At 38.4% G+C, this 22,464-nt stretch overlaps 1 protein-coding gene across 1 annotated transcript in view; it reads left to right on the forward strand.

Moving 5' to 3' along the window:
• The window catches only part of TNS1 (tensin 1), a 251,936-nt gene that overhangs the window by 133,730 nt on the left and 95,742 nt on the right, over positions 1–22,464 (forward strand). The window contains 6 exon segments of the mRNA XM_051983571.1: positions 9,167–9,279; positions 9,526–9,586; positions 10,138–10,213; positions 11,529–11,658; positions 12,373–12,438; positions 14,190–14,306. Of these exon segments, the coding sequence (XP_051839531.1) occupies positions 9,167–9,279; positions 9,526–9,586; positions 10,138–10,213; positions 11,529–11,658; positions 12,373–12,438; positions 14,190–14,306 (563 nt within the window).

Genomic DNA, 22,464 nt, shown 5'->3' on the forward strand with positions numbered 1-22,464 from the left:
AGAAAGAAAAAGTAGGACATTGAAACCCAACCCAAAAACTGAGTCTGAGAAGCTCTGTAATATTCTATCCCCATATTCACAGAGTCAGTCAATAAGCACTTATTAAGTCCCTATTATGTCCCAGGCACTGTGCTAATCATGAAAGATAACAGGAAAGGCACAAAACAGCCTTTAATTTCTGGGAACTCAGTCTATTAGGGGAGAAAGCATGCAAATAACTATGTATGAACAAGCTATCTACAGGGTAAATAGGAGAAAATCAATAGAAGGAAGATGCTATCCCCAGAGAGAGAGAATTATAATATAATTTAATTCATATATAATTGTAATTTGTAATATTATGATATTATATAGTATTATAAAATTATAATTTAAAAAGCATCGCATTTGATCCTCCAGCAGTCCCATGAGGGAGACAGGAGGCTTGGAGAAGGCATGTGACTTGCCCAACTACTAAGCAGCAACAGAACTGAGATTCAAACTCAGGTTTCCAGATTCCCTGGTACAGGATTATCTCCTACACCGCACTACATCATTGGTCCTCAACATGGAGAGAAGGCAAATTAATATCCATGTGGACAGACTTTAGTGGTGGGAGTGAGCTAATCCTGCTAAGAAGAAGATCAGACTTGGGAGGGGAAAGACCAGTCTTTGATATGAATTCTAGTTTTTATGTGTCAGAGTAAAATTCAGGAAGAAATGCAGTTGACCTTGGTCCAACTTTCAGAGGTGATGAGGGTGCATACAATGGAAAAATATACTATATCCTTCAAGTGTAAAGGGGGTAAACTGAGGGTGAGCCTAGAGGAAAAAGGCAGAGACCTTGAATTAGCCCATACTGTAGAGGTCAGAAAGACTTTTGGGAGCACCTGGGAGCCATCCAGATACAATCTTCTAGATTAGGGGGCTCACTATGTAATAATGCTCTAATGTACTGAGACTAAATATAAAACCAGCTGCCTTTTGTGAGAATAATTAACATATGATAACAGTGTGATAAAAGCTAAAGACAAAATAGGATAGGATGAGATGAGATGAGACAGGATAGGATAGAATGGAATGGAATAGGACAGGATGGGATAGAATAGAATGGGACAAAAGTACATTTTTCTAACATTTTAAGGATTTCACATGCATTATTTCATTTAAACCTTGTAACAAACCTGTAAGATAGATGCTATAAGAAATCAGACTTGGAGTTCCTATTTGGCAGATGAGGAAACTGAGATGAACTTGACTTGCTTATAGCTTTAGCGTTAGTGAGTGGTGTTAGTGTAATTTAAGCCAAAGTCTACTTGACTTAATTCCAGAACTCCACTCTCTATGCCATGTTGTGGTCTAGAGAACAATGCTTGTGTACAACCTCCAATATGTTTGTGAGTTCCACTGGTCTCATTATAGACTTGACTTCTCCAGCAAGTTCATTGGAGTGACCTCAAACTACTGCTGAACTTTATTGCTTTTTGTTAAGCTTTATTTTTAAAAATTAACTAGCATTTATTTTTTTCCTGCCCTTTTCCTGAAACTCCCCAAACTCTTTACCAAATATGCATTGTCAAGCAAAACACATTCCCACATTGGACATGTCCAAGAATGGATGTCTCATTCTGCATCTCAATTTCCCTTTTCCTCTCAGTCAGGAGGTGGTTAGCGGGCTTCACATTGCTTCTCTGAAATGATAGTTGATCATTTCGTTGATCAGAATTCTTGAGTCTTTCAGAGTTTGTTTTTGCCATGTTTTTATTGTGTGTGTGTATACATATATATATATGTTTATATTCATCCATCTTCTGGTTCTTCTCATTTTACAACAGCTGAACATTAAATGACAAGGCAGAACATCTGGCTCCAAATCCTCGAGTTTAGCCTATTAATTCAGTCTTTGTATCTAGAAAAAAAAAGACAAATGTATTTTAATGGAAAGAACATTGGAATTAAAGCCCAGTAGTTCTAAACTTGAATCCCAGCTCTGCTATGAACTATTTTGAGTAACTCACTTAGTTTCTCTGGGTCTCAGTCTCATCACCTAAATAACGGGAATAATAATGCTTGGGTTTTCTCCACTTGTGAGGGTTATTATTACAGAACTGATGTATACACAGCTCCTTGAAAACTTTGAAGCACCATATAAATTACGGCTAATTCTATCACTTACTAATCTCTGCTGGTTGGGTACTAAGAATAGGGGGTGAGGAGATACTTCAAAAGGGTGGACTAAAGCGGGGAAGTGACCATCCCTTCCCAATACGGGGGGATAGCCAGGAAGGAATAAGGAAATCAGACAAGATCAGCATGCTTTTGTTGGGGTGGGGATGGGGGTTGGGAAAAGGAAAATTCTTTTTTGAGCAAAGGCTCTGGCTAAAAGCCACCAAGATAGCAGGTGCAGATCAAAGAACAGTTTTCACATTGCTCGGTGAGGAGGGGACTGGGTATGTGCTCTGGTCATTTCTTTTTCATCCTTATCAAGATAGAGCCCTCACAATCAGTGGTGTCCTTGAATCAGAGGGACAGAGCAATAAGCAGAATGGATTATTATATACTTTGGAGGCATTGTGGGTAAAAATCAGATCCCACAATCATACAAGCAGGGGATTATTCTGTAGAGATCACACATAGCATATACTTGGTGATGAAGTGTGAGGAGCTTTCTGAGTCTGGCTTGTATTCAGAAAATGTGCTTTGAGCTAGTTGATAACTGTGTGCAAGTTTTAAAATAGTTTTAGTTATCTAAGTGCCATAGTGAATAGAGTACTGAGCCTGGAATCAAGGAAACCTGAATTCAAATGTGACTTCAGATACTTACTAGCTGTGTGACCCTAAGAAAATCACTTTAATTGCTGAAATTGCTTCAGTTTCCTTATCTGTAAAATTAGTATAATAATAGCACCATCTCCTCATCTTGTCATGAGGACCAAATGAGCTAATATTTGTAAAGTATTTTGTAAACCTTCAAACACTATGCAACTACTAATCTGTTATTCTTTGAGCCTCAGTTTCCTGATCTGCAAAATGGAGAAAATAATCCTTATATTACTTATGCCTCAGGGTTGTTGTGAAGACTTGATGTAATAATATCCGTAAAGTGCTTTGTAACTGGAAAACACAGTATCAATATAAGCTTTTGTCATTTGTGTGCTACGTGTCTTCCCATTCACACTGCCTTCATGTATGTCTGAATCTGGTTACTACGTACTTATGGCTGAAGGTAAAAATGTACCTTTGTCTATTTATTATATATTTTACTTTCCTGCCTTCTTTCTAATTCTTCAAGGTCTCTGGTTCTGCTGTAGATAAGGAGAGAAATATTGCCCAAGGAGGGCCTGTGCCCACAGCTCCCCTGTCTGTCCCCCCAGGGCTCATTGTCCCCTGTACACACACACATCCTGTTGGCACGATCTGGGGTCCTGATAGGGATCCAGCCACTCTGGATTTCCTGTCAGCTGGGTGGGCGAAGAGCAGAGAAAGGAGCCTGAATAGGGCAGGCCGGTGCCCATCAGATTACCCGGGCTCAGTAGCCAAAGGCAGTCACACCCAGTTAATGGACCAGGTGCCCCTGCTCTGTGTGTCTGAGCCCTATAACCAGACCAGTCAAGTAGCTTGTGAACAGAGGAAGAGTAATGATCTAGGTCACTCATTTAGTGAACTTCCCATTCATTCAATAAAGATTTGCTAATTAACCAATTAGGGTAAAGTACTGCAGCCACATCCCTGCATCAGGAAGAGTCCTGATCATATTCACCTGAAGGATCTCTGACTTGTAGGAAAAAAAGTGAGAATTACTATTTCACAATTTATTGAAAGATGGAGAGAACAGAAGAGCTCATTGTGCTTCAAGTTTTTTGACTAAGAAAAAAAGGTTTGAATTTAGAAAAAAAAAGTGCCTTACAATCTCTTTTACATCAAGATATCTCTCATCTATACTACAAGATCATTCTGGATTCCTTGGAAAATGTTACAACAGAAATAATCCTGTTCAATGACCAGTAAAGAGCAGAGCATTGCAAAAGCGTTAGAATGATCCATTGGGATGAATGGCTTTTAGAATTCTCTCCTTGCCTTCTCCCTCATTCCCTCCCAACTTTGTATAGACTTGCTTGTGTGCAGTCGCTGGTTCTTTCCTAGTTTCGATTTACCTCTTCTGCCTGGGCAGATTGGAGGTGATGCTGATCTTCCCAATCACTTACAGAGGTGTTGAAGAAAGATTTTAAATTGCATTGAAGGAACAAGGAATGTTTAGTTTGGAAAAGAGAAGACTTAGTGGGGAAGTTTATGCACCATTGATCCTCTGGTCGAGAAATTCTATGAAGAATTCATTAAGACCCTTCAAATCAAATCACCATGTACTCTGATACTTGGTGCCTTTAGTGTAAAGGTGAAAAAAGGTGAGGATGGATAGAATATATGGGAAAATGTGGTTCTGGAGAAAGAAATGACTAGGACAAAGACTTGTAGATTGGTCAGAAACCTCATACCTCTCTCTTATAAATATTTAAAAATATGAATAATAAAATGTGAAAAATAATAATTAAAAGATTATTAATAATAAAAACATTTTAAAAAGAATCGTAAGACACTGGAAATGGTAAGCATCACATCTCAAGGAACAAAGTTGATTCCATTTCCATGGATAGGAAAAGACTTATTACTGATGTGGGAGTTCTTCCAGAGTTGGCTATCTGTTCACAGTCAGACCAGTAGAACTTCAGAGCTAATATTAGAATTTATAATAAACAAGAAGTAAGAATAATAAGAGAAAAAGATATGCATATAATTTAGAACATTTAACCCTCAATTATTTAAAAACACTATTAGTATAAAAAATGGAAAAAGGATATCAGATAGTCCAATGACACTGATAACTTTATCCAGGAGTTAAATTAATTGGTATAACAAAGAGACCGAAAAAGTCCTGCAAGCACTTTAGTCAGCAAACATTTAACTTACTTGCCAAACGGAGAGAGATGTCTGCCAAAGGCGACATTGAGCTAAAATATAAGCTTGTCTGTAGAAATATTATGAAGAAGGATGATGTATACTTATGAACAGTATCATTTCATAAAATAGAGAGAGGCAGGAGAGGGTGAGACTAGTTTGAAGAAAACTTGGCAAAATGTTCAATTAAGCAAAGTCATCCCAATGGCACTTAAAGTCAAAATTAGAAAGAGGACTATAAGCAGAAGAAAAATAGGAAAGACTTACAAAAACCATTTTAAAAAACTTTATTCCATCAAGGATAGAGGCACTTCATTCTTTGAAATGCTTACAGAAGAGGTAGAAATCACTCCAAAATGATATATATGGGTAAAAAAATATCAGAATTGGATTAAATATATATATATATGAGACTTATCCTAGAGGTGATATGATTGTGAGGTCTTAAGATACAAAGAATCTTAAGGAGGGGAAGATATCAAAGGTGTGAAAAGAAATCTTTTAATAAACTAAACTACTCATCTACATGCTTACCATTCTGTCTATACAAAGTCTTTATGAGGGGCATCTTTTATGAAGGTAATAGTAGGCAATAGACAAAGTTTTGCAAAAGCTATCCAAAAAAGACCCCATCTTTATTATTTCACAATTTATTGAAAGCTGAAGAGAATAGAAGACCTCATTGTACTTCAAGTTTTTTGATTAAGCAAAAAAGGATTGAACTTGGAAAAAAGGTACTTTACAGTCTCTTTTACATCAAGATGTCTCTCATCTATATTTCAAGATCATTCTGGATTCCTTGGAAAATGTTACAACAGAAATAATCCTGTTCTATACCTTTATGGTAAACATTAAGTAAGATACAAAAGGAGGATGTATGCTTTTCTACATACCTATATAATACATACATATATCTATTTCTCTATATACATATACATATCTCTCTATATATAATCATTATGAGGGAGGAAGTTTAGGGAACAACAGGTCAAACAGGAATTCCATATGGATGATGTGGTCCTGTAGAAGCTCATGTTTGAAGATGACATTGTGTTACATCAAGGCTCTTCTAAACTTTTCTACTTTATAGGTCAATTTACCCCATTCACATTCATAGTTATGTTAGCTAATTGTCTATTTTCTTCCATTGTATTCTTGTACACTTTTTCTTCTCTCTATTTTTTTTTATGTTTAAATGATTACATTTTCTTTTTTTACCTTTTTACTATTTGCTATCTACTTTCTAAGCTTAAAGCTTGTTTTGCTAATGACCTATTTCTTCTCAAATATACTTACCCTCTTATATTGTCCTTTATTATTTTATCATTTATTTTATGTAATTATTTTACTTTATAAGAGACTAGTCATGAAGACAAGTAATATGTAAAAAAATTTGTAAAAACAAGCACATCCACAAAACTTAAAGTGACACACATACAAAAAGAGTGAAGGATAATGTCCGGAGTGCTTCATTAATCTTTCTTTTTGTCAGGAATAAGTGGGAAAAGCTTCCATTATAGTGGGTGGACTTTTTGTGGTGAAGTTTTAGCTTCAGAACCAGAAAGAGAATCACACAGGATAGGCAGGAATAAAAAGGTTGGGATTTGAATTTTTGGAGGGAACTCCCTTTCAACAAGGGGATGGAATTATATAGATTGATTCAGTGAAATCATAGATCCATTGAGTATTTGAATATTTATAAGGAAGAACTTGTTAAGAATTAAAGTTATCTAGGAGTAAAACTGAGAGCCCTATGAGGTATTGGCCACGGGAGAGGGAAACAGGAAAAGGGAGGGGTGAGTACTCAGGCACAGGCTATATATTTGTGAAGGTTATTACAAAGGGAATTGCATTGGGTGGAGGGTTATATGACCTCTAAAGTTCTTCTCAAGTCTGGTAGAATAACTTCCTGAGACCCTGTTATTCCTTTCCCTCCACTGCTAAATATTTCGACATACCTTCACTTCCTCATTACCCACTTCCTCTTCATCCACTTGCAAGCTGGCTTTCTTCCCCAGTATTCTCTTAGTCTTGCAGAAATTACTGGTAGCATACTGATGACCAAATTCAGTCCTTATTCTCTTTGACTTTTCTGTAGCCGTTACTTCTTTTGACCACACCTTCCTTTTGATTTTTCTTTTCTTCCTCAGCTTTTATGTAACTTTTCCCTTTTGGCTCTCCTTCTACCTCAGTGACTAATCCATCTCTGTTTCATTAATTGTTCTTTTCTCTTTCCAACTTCGCAGTGTGAATGCCCCTAAGATATGACTTCTGCCTTCTTCTCTTCTTTCTCTGTAGTCTCTTTTATTCTTGTAGGATCATAGATTTAAAACAGGGGGGAATTGCAGAAACCGTCTGGTCCAAATCCCATATTTTAAAGACAAGGAAACTGGCCCAGGAATTTAAGTCACGTTCAAAGTCACATAGACATTAAGTGACTGAGGTAGGATTTGAAACCAGTTTCAGTCAGTTCTTTTTCAATTATACCATACTGGCTGTAGTTGTCACTTCTGTAAAATTTTTAAAAAAAGTTTTATATGAAATTGTAATCTTCAGAATTCATTTAAGATTTTGCACCACTGTCTTTTGCTCATTCTCATTTTCCAGCCCAGTTAGAATACTGGCTATTCCCTGATCTCATCCTACACTTTCTTATTTCCATGACTTTGTAAAAGCTGCTCTAATTCTCTTTGTTTGAAGTGATTTCTCTCCACCTAGGAGTGTAGGCTCTAAAGTTAAAGTTGTGACCAACTCTCTGTGACCCCATTTGGGGTTTTCTTGGCAAAAGTACTAGAGTGGTGTGCCACTTCCCCCTCCAGCTCATTTTTCGGATGAGGAAATTGAGGCAAACAAGGTTAAGTGACTTGCCCAGGGTCACAAGCCAGTCGTTGTCTGAGGCCGGATTTGAGTTCAGAAACACAATTCTTCCTGATTCCTTGGTTCTATCCATTGCACCACCTAGCTGACCCTAACTAACTTCTAGACTTAGAGGGACCTTCAAAATCATTTAGCTTAATACTTTCATTTATAAACAGACTTCTCCATGATGTTTAACTCCAGATCTAAATGATCCCTCCCTTCCTTCCTGAAAGTCCTGCACCATTCATTCTGCTTGACCTTTCCCATTAGTTTAAATCATTTTAGAACATACATTATAGGGTGTATTTGAGAGCGTGAGAATTTGAGGATACAGGTTGTATTCGTCTTAATCCTTGTATCCCAAGGTGTGGGACAGTGACTAAGGACATAGAAGGCTTTCTGTACATTTGTTGATTTTTACTGAATAGTAATGGAAATGATGACATAGGAAAAGTATTTCAGGATAGGCCACGAGAGGGCACTGGAGGCTCTTTTTGTGGATATGGTGTTTGAGGATGGGTTCATGACTGCTTTGGACTGGCTTTGTGACCCTATGGCCTTCTTGATCCCATGACTCTCTGTTCTAGACTGTGGAATTCTTCTTTTAGACCAGTTAGTCAAAGGTCCCCTAGTTCTTAAAGATCTCTAGGGAAAGATATCTTCCCCTGCTAACTAACCCTGAAAGTTCTATTCAAGTGACTCATTTTTTTTTTTTTTTAAACATTATCTCCTATCCTTTTGCTCTGTTTTCAAAGTGTGTACATGTGTATGTGCACGTGTGTTTTGTGTCTATATACAGAATGGAGTGCTATCAGCCAGCAGAGATTTATTAAAGCTTTCCATTAAACACTTCTCCCTTCCTTCTTTTGCTCTTCAGATGGAATCATCCTCTTACCAGAGCCATAACTAGATTGGGTAACTAGGGCTTTAGATTACCAGTATCCCAGGGTAGGAGGGAGAATGAGAGTTGTCCTTTTTCGATCTTTTGATGATTTACACTTCCATAAAGTTCTATTGTCCCTGCATAATTGTAGCCAGTGTCCCTTTGCCAGCATAGTCTTCTCCTGTGAGGTTCTCCTGCCTCTAATTCCAGAGAAGACAAGGACTGGACTTTCTGGGTGTTATTGTTCTTTGTGCTGTCACCTCTCCTACCCCTCAGGTACAAAAATACTTAGCTATGGTGCTCTTATTTTATTTTATTTTATTTTTTTAACATTTCTTCTAGTGACTAATCCCATATTCTATAATGATAGCAAAACCCTTATTGCCCTGTTTCTACTATGTTTGAGAACTGAGGAGGACATTCGTTGGACTGTCCTTTGAATCTTTCTTCCCAGAAAGACAATGCTGAAAGGCCGATGTCTTCCTCTTGCAGGTATGTCCATTACTTCAGTGGGCTGCTCTCTGGTTCCATCAAAATGAACAACAAGCCCTTGTTCCTACACCACGTCATTATGCACGGCATTCCCAACTTTGAATCTAAAGGAGGTTAGTGGCTGATAGTTAAGGTTTCAATCTTTCCGTCTTTCCCATTGCCTCAGTTTCCCCTGCTTCCTTTATCCTAGTTTCTTTCCCTTTTTCCTTTTTTCATTAGCCTCCTTCCTTTTCTTCTCATTCCTTCCTTATCCTACTTATGTCTTTTCTCCTTTTCTGTTTTCTCTTTGTTTACTTTCCCATAATTTCTCTGTTCCCTCTATTTATTGAACATCCTTACTTATTTGTTGCTTTTTTCAGGTTGTCGACCCTTCCTCAGGATCTACCAGGCCATGCAACCTGTCTACACTTCTGGAATCTAGTATGTATCTCTTCTTCATGGAGATGAGCATCTTAGTCCCTGTCTCTTCTAGAAAGGGACAGGAAGCTCTGCTTTTTCATCATTTTAAAAGGACCATAAAAGGACAACACACTTTATATATAAATCTGTACTCTTTTTTTCTTCCTTATCTGGTTTGAGTAGTTGTCAGTACTGTATATTAAAATCTGTATGATCTTCTGATTGTTGTTATGGGGAAAGGAGAGTGGGAAATCTTTGCTCTTGTACTAAATTTCTCTTTCTCTCTCTCTCCATCTCTCTACTTCTCTCTCCATCTCCATCTCTCTCTTTCCATCTTCCTACTTTTATCTCCATCTCTCTTTCTCTATTCTCTTCACCTCCCTCCCCATCTTTCTCCATCTCTGTCCTCTCCCTTCCCTCCCTCTTTTCCATCTTTCTCTATTTCTTTGTCTCTCCTGTCTCTCTTCCTCCCTCCCCTCCCACTCACTCACTCTCTTTCTGTCTCTGTGTCTGTCTGTCTGTCTTTCTCCATCTTTCTCTTTACCTCTCTCTTTTTCCATCTCATCCCACAGCAATGTGCCAGGAGACAGCCAAACCAACATCTGTATCACCATTGAGCCTGGATTGCTTTTGAAGGGAGACATCTTGGTAAGGACCATTTCCTTTTGGGAAGTAATCCCTCCGTCCTTCATGTGTTTCTGTCCCTCTGCTGCTACCTCCTTAGAGGAGATGAAGGATTGCAACAACCACAGACTCCATATGTGGGCGGGGCCCTGCTGACGTCACATTCCCCACCTTTCCCCCCCTATCGCCAGTCCCTTTCTGTTATTCCACTGGCAGGGCAGTAAGGTGGAAAGAAGCCTGAAGAGCAATTAAGAGATCAAGCCGTAGTTCAGACGATGCTCCTTACTAGAAATAGAAGCAAAGTGAGAAGCAGCATGGCCTGGTACTTAGAGTGGGGCTTTGGAGCAATAAAGAGCTGGGTTGGAGCTTTTTCCCTGATATATCACGTTTTTGTAATCCTGAACAAGTCACCGGGCCTCTTGGGGTCCCAGACAACTTTCTTAAGGCTGCAGAGAGTGTGCCATTTTGTGTCAGAGGTAGTTTCTTTTTGGAAACCCCTTATAGAAGGAAATGACAGGTAGAGAAAGAAAGAAAGAAAGGCAGAAAGAAAGAAAAAAGAAAAAAGAAAGGAAGGAAGGAAGGAAAAAAGAAAGAAAGGAAAGAAGGAAGGAAGGAAGGAACAAAGAAAGAAACAAACGTGCTTGTTGGAATTGTACAGATAACCATGTCCTTGGGCAAGACACTTAATCTAGTTTAGCCCTTCTATAATGGGAATAACAATTGTCTTGCTTATTTTACTGAATTATTAAAAAATTCAAATGAGATGTTTCTGAAAGTGCTTTGGAAAAGGTTAGATATTATACACATATAAAAGTAATATATTTTTTTTTTGTCTGGAGAGAGTATAACTTCTCGCTCTATGTTCTATGATCAGAAGAGACAATATCCCACCTGTAATGTAACATTTTTCACAGAAAATCATGAAATCATAAATTTAGACATGAAAAGGATATGAGAAACCATTTAGTCTAATTCCTTAATTTTTCAGCCTGGGAAACTGAAGCCTTCAGCTCCAAATGCAGTAATCTTTCTACTGTATCATGATATATATCCTTTTTAAAAAAATAATAATTAAATAATTAGTTTCCATTTCCTACAATTTAAACCCATCCTAGTCTGTGCTGAAGGAATTTTGTCTTTGTTTTTGTATTTTGTTGGTTGAAAGTATACCTGCAGGATGAGATCTCCAGGAGATTTTTGTCTGGTGGTAGTGAGATTTTCCTTCCTAAAATTGGAGACTGTGGGCATTGCCCTGGGGTTCTCTCTGATTCCCCACCCCCAAGGTGGTCTTGGTGTTTTTGTGAGTCTGACCAGGGTCCCCTCTCTGTCTTTGGCCCAGCTGAAATGTTACCACAAAAAGTTCCGAAGCCCAGCCCGGGATGTCATTTTCCGAGTTCAATTCCATACCTGTGCCATCCATGACCTGGGAGTCGTTTTTGGGAAGGAGGACCTGGATGATGCCTTCAAAGGTAGGGTTCTTGGGAGTGGGTCATGGGAGGAGGGATGGAAAGACACTTTGAGATGAAACTCATTCCTTTTCTAGCAAGTTAATCTCTTGCTATGTTTTCCCAATTCACTCTATTCCTCCTCTCCTATTGTGCTTTTTTTTCATTGCCCTCCTTTTCTCTCCCCCTTTGGGACTTCTAGCTTTCAAGCCCAGGACATCGGATCCCCATTCACTATTTCAATCCCCTTCCTCCTCCCCCATGTCTATCCCTTCAATACCTGGAATGAAATCCTTAGCTGAATGCTAAGTTGGTGCCAGGGAGAATATGGTGGAGAGCTGAGGAGAATGATGGAGAGATTCATGATTCAGATACGAGGAAAGGGAATGATTCCAGGAGTGTGCTGGAGTAAAAGTCAAAAACCAGCAAAAGCTGTAAATCAGGACTTGATTTATTCTTTTGTTTATTGTTAGGTCTTAAGAAAGTGATGGAGAAAATATGAATAATATAGATTAAACTTAAAAGTATGTGGCAAGTTCATTCTTTTTTTTCCCTGGAGTACCAGTTGCTAAATATTTACTAGCGGGTGATCCCCATCATTTTCTTCTGGACCACATGTGTGCAAGCTGCCTTTGTGTGCTTAGCAAGATGCGTCTGTGCTGAAGTCAGGGGCTAAGACTTCTTAGAACCTTTTCTGAGAGTTGATGGAAGGCTTCCTTTTTTTTTCTTCTTTTCCAGATGATCGGTTTCCAGAGTATGGCAAAGTAGAGTTTGTATTTTCTTATGGCCCTGAGAAAATTCAAGGTATAACCTCCTTTTATTTTCCACCCTACCTATGACTCCCTGCCCTGTTCTCTAACCCTTTCCTGTGACCCAGTGCAAGATATCTGTGTTCAAAAATTAGAACAGCAGATAGATATTTGGGCATTAATGTGGATTCCATCTTTACTGGTGAGAATTAGTGATTGAATTGTGGGAAAAAATAATTCAAAAGGAGGTAAGATAGATTTCTTAGATAATTAAATCTGGAAAGTCTTAGAAATCATCTAGTTCAACTTCCTTATCTCTCAGTGTCTGGCACATTATACGTGCTTAATAAATGTTTATTGACTGACACATGAGAAAACTGAGATGTAATTAGTGGTAAAGCTAACACACTAATCAAAGATTCCTGACTCCCCATCCAGGACACTTTCCACCATCCCATGATATGATGTTGGAGTAATAAATAGCATAGGAACCATTGAGTTCTTCTCCTATTGTAATCAGTCTCCTCCTGTCAGAATGAGGTCAGCATCCCATGTCCATCTCTAGACTTCATGGCTGGGGATAGAGGCTAGAGGAAAGGTATGAAGATAGTGGAAAGACAAAGGAATAATATTTATGAGAAGAGAGTAAAGGAAATTGATTCCACCTAAAGATGAGAAGCCTGATTAAATGATAGCCTTTAATAGAGTTGCTAGACAGAGGATGATTACCTGATATTCTCAACTCATGGAGGAAAGAAAATGAGTTGACTGTAGATGTCCTTCAAGACAGAGGGATTAAGCTCTAATTGAGATCAAATTGTCTTCTTTTGTGAGAATATTTTTGGACAGGGAATGCCTCCTATTGGTCTGGGCTGAGGGAGAGAGTTATCCTAATAAGGGAGGGGAAGAGTGAGATGATCTTTAGAGGACTTAAATGCATTTACAATCCAGGGGTCCTCAAACTACGGCCTGTGGGCCAGATGCAGCAGCTGAAGATGTTTATCCCCCTCATCCAGGGTTATGAAGTTTCTTTATTTAAAAGCCCACAAAGCAAAGTTTTTGTTTTTACTATAGTCCGGCCCTCCAACAGTCTGAGGGACAGTGAACTGGCCCCCTATTTAAAAAGTTTGAGGACCCCTGATTTACACTTTCCTGACTTTATAGGGGTTCTTAATGTGGGGTCCATGAAGTTTCTTTTTTTTTTTTTAAAGAAAATTTTGATGAATATTTCAATATAATTGGTTTCCTTTTATAATCCTATGTATTTTATTTTATGCATTTAAAAGAGGTCCATAGGTTTCCTCACACTGCCAATGGTTGAAAACCTCTGTTCTAGGCTGGTCAGTAGTTCATAGGTCAGTTTAATTTAGCATTTCTTGAGAACTTTTTGCATACAAGGACCAGCATTTTTCTCTCACAGTCTTTGACCCTAATCACTTATATAGCAAGACTCTTCCTAATTCTTTTCCCCTAATTCCAGTGGGAGACCATCATAATCTTCTGGCATTTTCTTGATTGTTTTAGAAGAGGGAGCAGAAGTAGGAATAACTTATCTGCAGGGAGGGCTCCAAGCTTCCCAGAGCTTCATCTTCCAGGCCCTGTTGTATGACCTGGGTATAAATCTCATCAATAGCTTTAGGGGACCCTAGTCCCTGGAATTATCATTCTCATAGGTAACTCATTTTCCTTCTTTGTGACCTTAAGATAAGGTAAAATTACTTAGAGACCTTCGTTAGGGGAATACTAGGGTTTCTTCTTTTATTCTAAATGTTTACCTCTTTTTATTCCCTTTCCTCCAACCACCAGGAATGGAACATCTGGAGAATGGGCCAAGTGTGTCTGTGGACTACAACACCTCGGACCCTCTCATCCGTTGGGACTCCTACGACAATTTCAACATGCACCGAGAAGATAGCATGGAAGGTAGGTGGGACTGGGGCTGCTTCCCTCAGTCTGTCGAAGGGGGAAGTTTGTGATGTAGTCTAAGCCAGAGAAAAATAATATTGGGATTATCTAGATATTGAAGATTATATAGATTATATGGTTTTCTATGGATTTCCATCTTTTTCACAATATTTAGTGTGCCTCAAAAATATACATTTAGTACCTCCATTTGGTATATGTTCCCTCCTTCTTCACCATTGTGGTCCATGAAGCAATAGGAAGCTATTGGATATGGGGCTACTCTAATATAATTAGAATGATCTCAGTTCAAATATATCTAGACACTTACTTAGCAGTGTGACCTTGGGCAGATCATTGAACCACTTGAAGCCTCAGTTTACTCATCTGTAAAATAGAATTAATTATAGCACCAACCTTGCAAGATTGTTGGGAGGATAAAACAAAACAATATAATCTAAACCTCTTTGAAGACTTTAACATACTATATAAATGTTAGCTATTGTTATTGATTTGAAAGTGGAAGTCTTGTTTGTCAAGGAGAATAAATTGTTGGAATTGGAAAGTACAAAAAAGAAGTAATTAACAGAATTGAAACTCAACATAAATATGGAGATATAGTAAGAGTTATGGCAGCCTTTAATTTTAAGTCACTAGACTCAAACAAACTACATATGAAATAAAAATGACTAGTGACCAATGAGCTCCTGTTAGTGATCTTTGAAAAATCAGAGAAATAGAATTGGTGTTACAGAATTGGAGAAAGACAAATATTGTCTCAGTCTTTTTTACAAGAGAGGAAGGAGGCAAATCTGAAAACTAGGCCACTGCATTTGATTTTAATTTCTGATAAAATTCCATTATTATTAAAGGGATGGTTATTGGATATCTACAAAAGAAAGCAGTGGTCAGAGTATGGTTTTCTTCAGAACTGAACCTGCCAACCTAACATTGTTTTCTTTTTTGATAGTCACTAGACCAGGAAATCAGAAGAATGACATGGAGTTAGTTTTCTTAAATTTTTTTTTGGAAAAAAATAAAAAAGCATTGAAAAAGATTTTCATGTACTTGTGTGAATCAAATGGATTAGTCAGTAGTATACTTAATAGATTCACCTGCTTGAATGGCCTGACCCAGTGAGTCACTGATGAGTAAGTCAACTTAAAGAATATTTACTAGATGAGGTTCCCAACATCTATTCTTATCACTGTGATAACCAAGGCATTTTTTAACAGTGACTTAAATGATTATCAAATTTGCTGATGATCCAAGGCGAGGAGAGACAGCTAACATATAGGATAATAGAATCTCAAAAGATCTTGATAGATTAGAACATTGTGGCAAATCTAATGAGAAAAAATTTACTATGGATAAGTATAAAGTCTTATATACCCTCAAAAAGTAAAAGATGGGGTTGTCAAGACTAGATAGTAATTTGTCTGAAAATTTGTTGGGAGAGAGCAGTCTAGCAAAATAGGATCCAACCAAAAAAGGTAATGTGTTCATAGGCATGGGACCCAGGAATGTAGCAGTCCTGCTCTCTCTGGCCCTTACCAAACCACAGCTAGGTTTCACATTTTAGGAAAAGTATTGATAAATTTTCAGATTAAAATAAAGGATATTTAGACTGAAAAATAGTTGGCTTAGAAGAGTCAGAGTTGCTGTTTTCAAGTGTTTCAAGTGCTCTCTTCCTGGAAGAGTGATTGGATTTGTTCTTACAGTGGATGGAATTTTCCATCAGTCTGTTAATGAATTAATTCTGTTAATTAATCTAAGCTTAATATGAGAGCAGGTGAACGTGGGGAATGAGAGCTCACTCTGGTCCTCCAATGCTTTCTATTGGATAATACCTATTTTTTTCTTCTGAATGTGGACTGCTTTTCTGGATCTCTGCTCATTTTATGAGAATCTTTATGTAGATATTGCTGGTAGGACACATCTTTACTTGGATTCCCTGAAATAAGGGAGAAAAGAGAATTGACGGAGGGAAGGGATAGAAAATAATAATAGAAAGGACTGGAATGAGGAGCAGTGAAAATCAGGAAATAGAAAGTTCAGGTGGGCTGTGAGGAAGGAGGGAAGAGAGTGGGAATGTGGGAATGAAAAAGAGATGCTACAGAAGTTTAAGAGGAAGACCAAGAGAGTAGAGAAAAGATGGCGGGAGCTCAGCCGGAATCCTTTGACCTGCTTCACATGCACTGGCTTTCCTTCTCCTCTTGTTCCTAACATCTGAGGATGGGGAAGAGGGAAGGGAGAAGGGAACAGATGGATCCCTTTGGCTACTATAAAGGTCATTATGTCCAGAAAAGGACAGAGAGTCTCCTGTCTAGGGATACAGGACCTGGCTCAATGCCCAAGGGGCCTGGAAGAAGGGACAGAGGCATCTAATTGGAGAATAGGGTGGGGAGAGCATTTCATCTCCACTCTTTCCTTTGAGGACAGGGTGGGGCTGGCCCGAATGGTGGAAGGAGATTTGTAAAACTCTGTGTCTCCATCAGAAACATACACACTCCTCTTAGTTCCACTGTCTGTCCTTCAATCGGGGCATGGAAAACTGCTCGTGAAAGGTTCTGAATTCCAGGCAGGGGCAGGAAAAGCCAGAGGTCTGAGGTTACTCTCTGGGACAGGTGGTGGTGGTGGGTCATGGTTAAAAGTAGTGCCCGCTGTTCCCATCCCCATTACTCACTCATAGGAGTGTAGATTTAGAGCTGGGGAAAAATAAAGAAAGAAACAAAGAACCTTAGGGACTAGTGGGTCCAGCACAGTTTTTTGTTTGTTTTTTTTTTTTTTAAGATAAGGAAACTGTTTTGCCCAGGATCATGAAACTAGGCAGGATTCAAATTCAGGTCTTTGTAGTTCCAAATTTAGAGCAGTACTCACTACAATTTGCTTCCTCGATTTCTGTCCGGGAGAAATTATCTCAGAATGCTGTTTAGCGTTTTTAGTCCCTTTTCCCCCTCTGCCCTCACTCTCAAGTCTAAAATTCTGGAGTACAAATCATTCCCTTGATTCCCTAACTCTCTGAGAACCTCAAGATGCTTGTATTCTCACGTCAGCTCCATCTTTCTCAGCTTTGGGGCAATCCCTTCTCTGATGTTAAATTTCCTTCTGTATGGTGTGTATGTAAGGTTGATGAGGAGGAAGAGAAGAAGGGGAGGATGTGTCAGGGATTAGTAGTTTAACTTTTAGGGAGAAAAGAAAAGTGGCCTGAAGATGGAGGCTGTTTGTAGGTACTTGAGTTTCGGTACATCATAAAATAAGAGGAAAAGCGTCTTCTTTGATCTTTCTCTGGTGTTCAAGGAACAAGAAGCAAGGGATGAAATCAGGTTCTGCCTTCCCATCCCAACCTCCCTCATTTGTGAGATGAGGAAATTGAGACCCAGGGAGGTTCGGTAATTTTTGCCAGGATTATTATACAAGTAACCAACTGAAAGCCAAGTTTGACAGTTATGGCCTCTGGCACATACTTTTCCCATCTAAGGATCAGACAGGCTTCTGCTTAGAAGAGATTCACAGCAGAAATTTTGGATATTATGGTAGTGAGAAAGGGCAGGTCACTCCATGGTCTCACTTCTCTAGGCAGATCTCCAAAAAGGTGCCGATCTCTGTTGATAGAAGGACTATTTCCTCACCTGGAGTTCTTTATTCTAGTGGTGATGGACACACAACTCTGGGGTAGAAAGAGTACTCCCCCAATCAGATTAAAACGTAGAAGAAATATTAAAAATATTAAAAAATACAATAGAGCATAGATAATATTAATATGTGATTTTCTAAGTAAATAAGTTTAAGCAGGAATCCTTATGTATAGTTTATTTATTTATTTTATATAGCTTTTTATTTACAAGTTATATACATGGGTAACAATTGCCAAACCTTTGGTTCCAATTTTTCTCCTCCTTCACCCCATCCCCTCCCCCAGATGACAGGTTGACCAATACATGTTAAATATGTTAAAGTATAAATTAAATACAATACCTTATGTATAGTTTAAAGGCCCCCTTTTGTACTTAAGTTTAACTAAGTTTCTTTCTATTAATGAAATCATTCCTGTGGCAAAAATGGAAGAAATCTAGCAAGTCTTTTAACACAAATTCATTCTGATTTGGGGGCATATTGCCACGCCCCCCCCCAACCTTACAAACTAGGGACAGTTTTTTTTCCATCTTGCCATAGAGAAGGTCAGTGGGATGGTGAGTCCAGATTAATTTGGGATCATGTGCCCCAGATCAGAATGAGCGTCATTTCTAGAAATGACCCACCTCCTCTATTTAAATCCTGATGGAGAAGGGAGGGGAAGAAGGGAGGGGGAGTGAGTTCCTCTGGAGCTCGGTGCAGTGACTCAGGCTGCCACTGAGAGAAGGAGGTGGGAAGGGCAGTGAGGAAGGCTAGGAGCCAAATACACTTGAAATGAACATTAACCAGATATTCATCTCCAAGCTATTTAAGGCCTCTTTGGAAACTGGCTTCTGAAATGGCCCTGAGACCCCTCACCCTTGAGGGGAGGGGCTATGAGGTCTCCTCCCCCCTACCCCACCTTCCCTTCTCAAAATTAAGACTTCTGTGTTCTACTGGAAATCATCCAAGTGAGTGTTCACTTACTAATCTTTCCCTAAAATGCCTCACAAGGAATCATAAAAACAGAGACCTTTGGAGCTAGAAGGGGCCTTAGAGAGCTGGTAATTCATCTTATTTTTAAAGAGAAGGAAAGTGAGATCTGGAGAGTTGGCTGGATCAAGTTTATACAGTGAGTAGCAGAAGTGAGATTAGAACCCTAGTCTCTTGAAACTCATCTGCGATTCTCGTATTGCCCTCATCATTCTTTGCTCTTATTTCGTAAGATTTTGTCTTAAGATCTTAGTCTAAACCAACCCCTCTTCCCATTTTACAAATGGAAAAAATTCATCCCAGAGAGAAACTTATTTATCCAAAGCTATACAGGCAGGATCATAGAAGCAGACCTTCTAAACTATTTTTTGTTACAAACCTTTTTGGCAATGTAATGAAGCATGTGGAGCCCTTCTCAGAATTTTATACACACACATATATAAATATGTATGCATTTTACACATACATATATACATACACACACATATATATTCATAATGAAATAAAATGATAAATTTCAGCTACAGGTCTCATAGTGGATAAATCATTTTTGACTCTTCACTTTCCATTAATCCACATTCGTGTCCCTTTAGTGCCCAATGGTTTCCATCTCCACATCTCTCCCATGTATTCCCATCTCTCTATTCAAAAGCAGCCCCCTAATTCACAAAACTATATTGCTTCTCATTTGGATCAAGGAAGCTAAACATGGCAGCCATTTGTAGCAGCCCTCAACACTCAGGAGAATGTCAATAATCAGGTTAAAATGTAATTGGAAAATATTTAATAAAGTAAATATAAAGACAATAGAATATAGATAATGTTCCAGTATGGTTTTTTAAGTCAATATGCTTTCAAAAGGAACCTTATATAGGTTTTAATGGCCCTTAATTCTATTTGAGTTTTACCCATTGACTAAAAAGTTTTCTTTAATATGGGGGTTCATCCTGGCATTCTACCACTCAATAAACTCCAGGAGCTCCTTATTTCTAGGATCACATTCTGTTTCATCTTTATTGAAACCTTTTAAAAATAATGTAAAATATTTTATATTTATATACATTATGTTTTATAATGTACCTAATTATTTAAACTATAGTATTTTATTAACTATATGATATTTAGTAATGTTTAATTATATTAGTATTTTTAAAAATAAATATATATTTCAGCAATACAGGCTCGAAATTTGTTATTAATAGAGTAGTGAATATATTAAAAAAATTTGGAGACCACTGACTTTTCATAAAAAATTCCTTGGAAAGATAAAGTGTATTTATTTGTTCAAGATCATACACTTTGGATGTATTAGAACTCTGACGCTCTGGCTTTAAAGTGGGTGCTTTGTTTGAGACTTTCTGAAGCTGATAAAGGAGAGCAAGGAAACAGAATGGATTGCCAGTAGAATACAGGTGGGGTTAGTTATTGAGCATCACTGTGCTAAGGATCCCTCCATGCCTTCTACATCTGTGTAATGAAAAGATGTCTGTCTTCATCACTCACAGCCTTACTCTGTCCTGTGTATATACCCTAGCAGGAAAAACCTTTCTCTAAGAAATCTGAAATTTCAGGACTATGTTTGGTACCAGATTGACCTAGCTCCTGAGAGCTAGTTGTTAAATTTTCAGTGTGTGCATGAACATCTTGGAAATTGGCAAAAACTACAAAAAGGGTTTGTTTATTATTTTGATAATTATATAGATTTAAGAAAGCGATGAAGAAAATGTGAATAATGCAGATCCAATTGAAAAGTATGTTGTGTATATTGTTGTTATTATTATTATTTTTTTTTTGGTGGGGAAAACCAGTAGTGAAACATTTATCAGCATATACCAGCAAAAAGTGATGGTGAAATGAAATTAATTGACTTCGGTCAGCAAGCCCAGTTGGACTTAAAATCTCGCAAGCCTTGTGTTTACAAAGGGAAAATTAGGGGAAGCCCATTCTTATCTGACAGTTTGGAACCAACAATTGTTGATATCATCCCAAATGAACCCACGACATTATTATTTTTCTAGTTTTCTCCTCAGGCTATTACTTAGAAGAGGAACTGTGTCTGTGATAAATTTGCAAAATGCTCCAAATGAGTCAATTAGTCCTGATATGGATCTTAGAATTAGGGATGCTTAGTGTTGGGAAATGAATGCAAACTGCTTGCATTTTTGTTTTTCTTCCCGGGTTATTTTTACCTTCTGAATCCAATTCTTCCTGTACAACTAGAGAACTGTTCGGTTCTGCAAACATATATTGTATCTAGGATATACTGTGACATATTTAACATGTATAGGACTGCTTGCCATCTGGGGGAGGGGGTAGAGGAAGAGAGGGGAAAAGTCGGAACAGAAATGAGTGCAAGAGATAATATTGCAAAAAATTACCCAGGCATGGGCTCTGTCAATAATAAGTTACAATTATGAAAAAAATAAAAAGTTAATAAGAAAAAAAGAAGGGATGCTTAGTGTTGGAAGGGATCTTAGGGGAGGAAGGGCAACTAGTGGATAGAGGTCTGGGCCTGGATTCAGAAGTCTCTTCTTCATGAGTTCAAATCTGGCTTCAGATATTTACTGGGCAAATCATTTAATCCTATGTGCCTCAGTTTCCTCCTCTGTAAAATAGAGAAGGAAAGACAAATCATTGTCTTTGGCAGACAAATCTCTGCCAAGAAAAGCCCAAATGAGGTCCTGGAAAGTCAGATAAGTATCATCTCAGATGCTTCTCATAATAGGGCTGGGATGTAGGCTATTTTTATCTTCATTTTACAATTGAGGAAACTGAGACACTTTATTCCTCTTAGCTGATCAATTCAATCTGCCTTATATAGGAAAGCACATTAGAATATTCCTTACAGGTGGTCGTGTAGTTTCTTCCTGTAGACTTCTAGGAACAATGAAGTCCCTCCCTCACAAAGCACTTTGTTCCATTTCAGCAGGCTCAGGGAATAAAACTTCAGAAGGAAGAGAAAAACATTGGTGACTTCTTTGGGAGAACAGAAGGCTGAGGGCAAGAATGAATGAGGATGTTTGAATGTCAGGGGGTGATAATCAGCTATTCACTACAACATATCTGACTTACGTGGGAAAAAATGGGTGGAAATTGAAAGATGATGGGGAACAGAATTTAGTTACAACTTGGGAACTTCCAGACTAGGAGGAATTTAAAACACTGGAGTGGCTGATGATGAGAGCAGGTGCAATCTTGCAAGAAGGTGAGACTCGAGCATCAATGGGCTGGCTTTCGGTATGGTCTAGTCTAGGGACAGAGTCCGGACAGAATGACCCAGGAGGGTTTTTCCAGTCTGACTTCCTGGGACTTAGGCTGTGATGACTGAATACCTTCGGATGGATATAAAGGGAGGGGTCCAGCATCAAGCATGACAAAGCCCCTCAGCCAGTGTCCTGCTCGTCACCTCTCTTACGCTTGGTCTGACATTCTTTTCCCTTCCCGATCTTTCTCTCTCGATTTGCAGCCTGCCAGGCTTTGCTCTGGCTGATACCCCGCTTCTCAGCTTCCAGAACCTCCATTAGCAGCTTGGCTTGAGCTCTGAAGCTTCATGCCCGGATTCCAGCTCTCC

The sequence above is a fragment of the Antechinus flavipes genome, chromosome 3, assembly GCF_016432865.1.
Source record: "Antechinus flavipes isolate AdamAnt ecotype Samford, QLD, Australia chromosome 3, AdamAnt_v2, whole genome shotgun sequence".
NCBI classification, from domain to species: domain Eukaryota; kingdom Metazoa; phylum Chordata; class Mammalia; order Dasyuromorphia; family Dasyuridae; genus Antechinus; species Antechinus flavipes.